The sequence below is a fragment of the Trachymyrmex septentrionalis genome, unplaced genomic scaffold (genome assembly GCF_001594115.1).
Source record: "Trachymyrmex septentrionalis isolate Tsep2-gDNA-1 unplaced genomic scaffold, Tsep1.0 scaffold6, whole genome shotgun sequence".
Classification (NCBI taxonomy): domain Eukaryota; kingdom Metazoa; phylum Arthropoda; class Insecta; order Hymenoptera; family Formicidae; genus Trachymyrmex; species Trachymyrmex septentrionalis.
In genome coordinates, this window is record NW_017305778.1 from 110679 (window position 1) to 111975 (window position 1297).

The 1297-nt window shown below is 32.0% G+C and overlaps 1 protein-coding gene across 4 annotated transcripts in view; it reads right to left on the reverse strand.

The window, feature by feature from the left end:
* The window catches only part of LOC108752318 (transient receptor potential cation channel trpm), a 24477-nt gene that overhangs the window by 9182 nt on the left and 13998 nt on the right, over nucleotides 1–1297 (reverse strand). For all 4 annotated transcript variants that reach the window (XR_001939554.1, XM_018493078.1, XM_018493079.1 and 1 more), the window contains 2 exons: nucleotides 1116–1261; nucleotides 397–987 (listed from right to left, as the gene is read on the reverse strand). Coding sequence is in view for 3 of the 4 variants with exons in the window: in XM_018493078.1 (XP_018348580.1) it covers nucleotides 397–987; nucleotides 1116–1261 (737 nt within the window). In the remaining variant the exon portion in view is untranslated. The remainder of the gene's footprint in view (nucleotides 1–396; nucleotides 988–1115; nucleotides 1262–1297) is intronic.

Genomic DNA, 1297 nt, shown 5'->3' on the forward strand with positions numbered 1-1297 from the left:
TTACATATAAATATTATACACAGATGTACTATATATGCTAATTATTGCTAACTGATTGTCAACATTTTGTATTAAAAAAGAATGATCAAAGAAATAACGTTTTCAGAAACAGTCAGAATTTTAAAAGTAAACACATAAGTGAAAAATAGTATAATCAAAGTAGTTTTTCGTGCCTAAACATTTCTTATAAATTTATACAATTTCCAATTCAAGCACACTATGCTTCGATTATTAAAAAATAAAATTTAAAAAATTTTCCTAAATCTCATGAAAATAGAATTTCATGAAAATCCCTGATTTTTTCATCCTTTTCTAGGATAAAAAAATCGTCTGAAAATTTTAGGTTTACTAAGTTTTTCTAGGTTATAAACATTCTAGGATATAAATTATATATACCTGAAGAGACACGTTCTGATTGCTTTCTTTTTTATTGATGTCCTCAATTTTTTGATGCATGTTCTCTACTCGATCTGTTGTAATTTTCACACGCTCCTCTGTTGACATTTGCAACTTCAGTTCTTGCTCACGGAAATAGCCCTCGACGCAATCTTCCTCAAAGTCGTACAGTCGTTCCATGTCATCAGCCTCCAGAAACAATTTCAGTCCATTGTCAGAGGTCTCGCCAGTGCCACTTTTACCTTGTGTAATATGTTTCAGAAAATATCTCAGCAGTAAATATATGTGGCAAATCGTTATAAGCGGTGGCGGCAACACCGGTTTTTGTTCATATTCCATAACGACGGTAAACCGTTGAAACATCCAGACTTGATGAGCTATAGCATTTACCTCAATGAAAATATTGTTAAACACCGCAATTAACAGGTTTATCAGCAAAATATTGGCAACTAAAAGGTACACGGCCATTGCAAAAGGCGCGATCCAACGACCTGGAAGACACGAATCCATTCCTGGCTCATCCCCGCAATCAGGATCTATCTCACTCGCGTACACTTCTCCATACAGCATAAAGTATGGCTGCATAAATATCTGTCAAAAAAGTATAATTATATGTGTATAAACTTTTTCAATTAAAAAAAAGATATGTACAAATTTTTTTAGATGTAATTTTTTTATATATAGTATAAAAATGTATGAAGTAAAAAATGTATACGTACATCTCGTATTATACGCAACTCTGGTGCAAGATTAGGATGCAATATAGCTTGCCTAGCTACACCAAAACTCATAAGTACAACTAATAAAAGCACCACAAAATATATCATATTCTTAACCATTTTTCCCATCATGGTTACCAAAGGACCTACAAAAATAAAAAATTATCACATATAAGAATTAT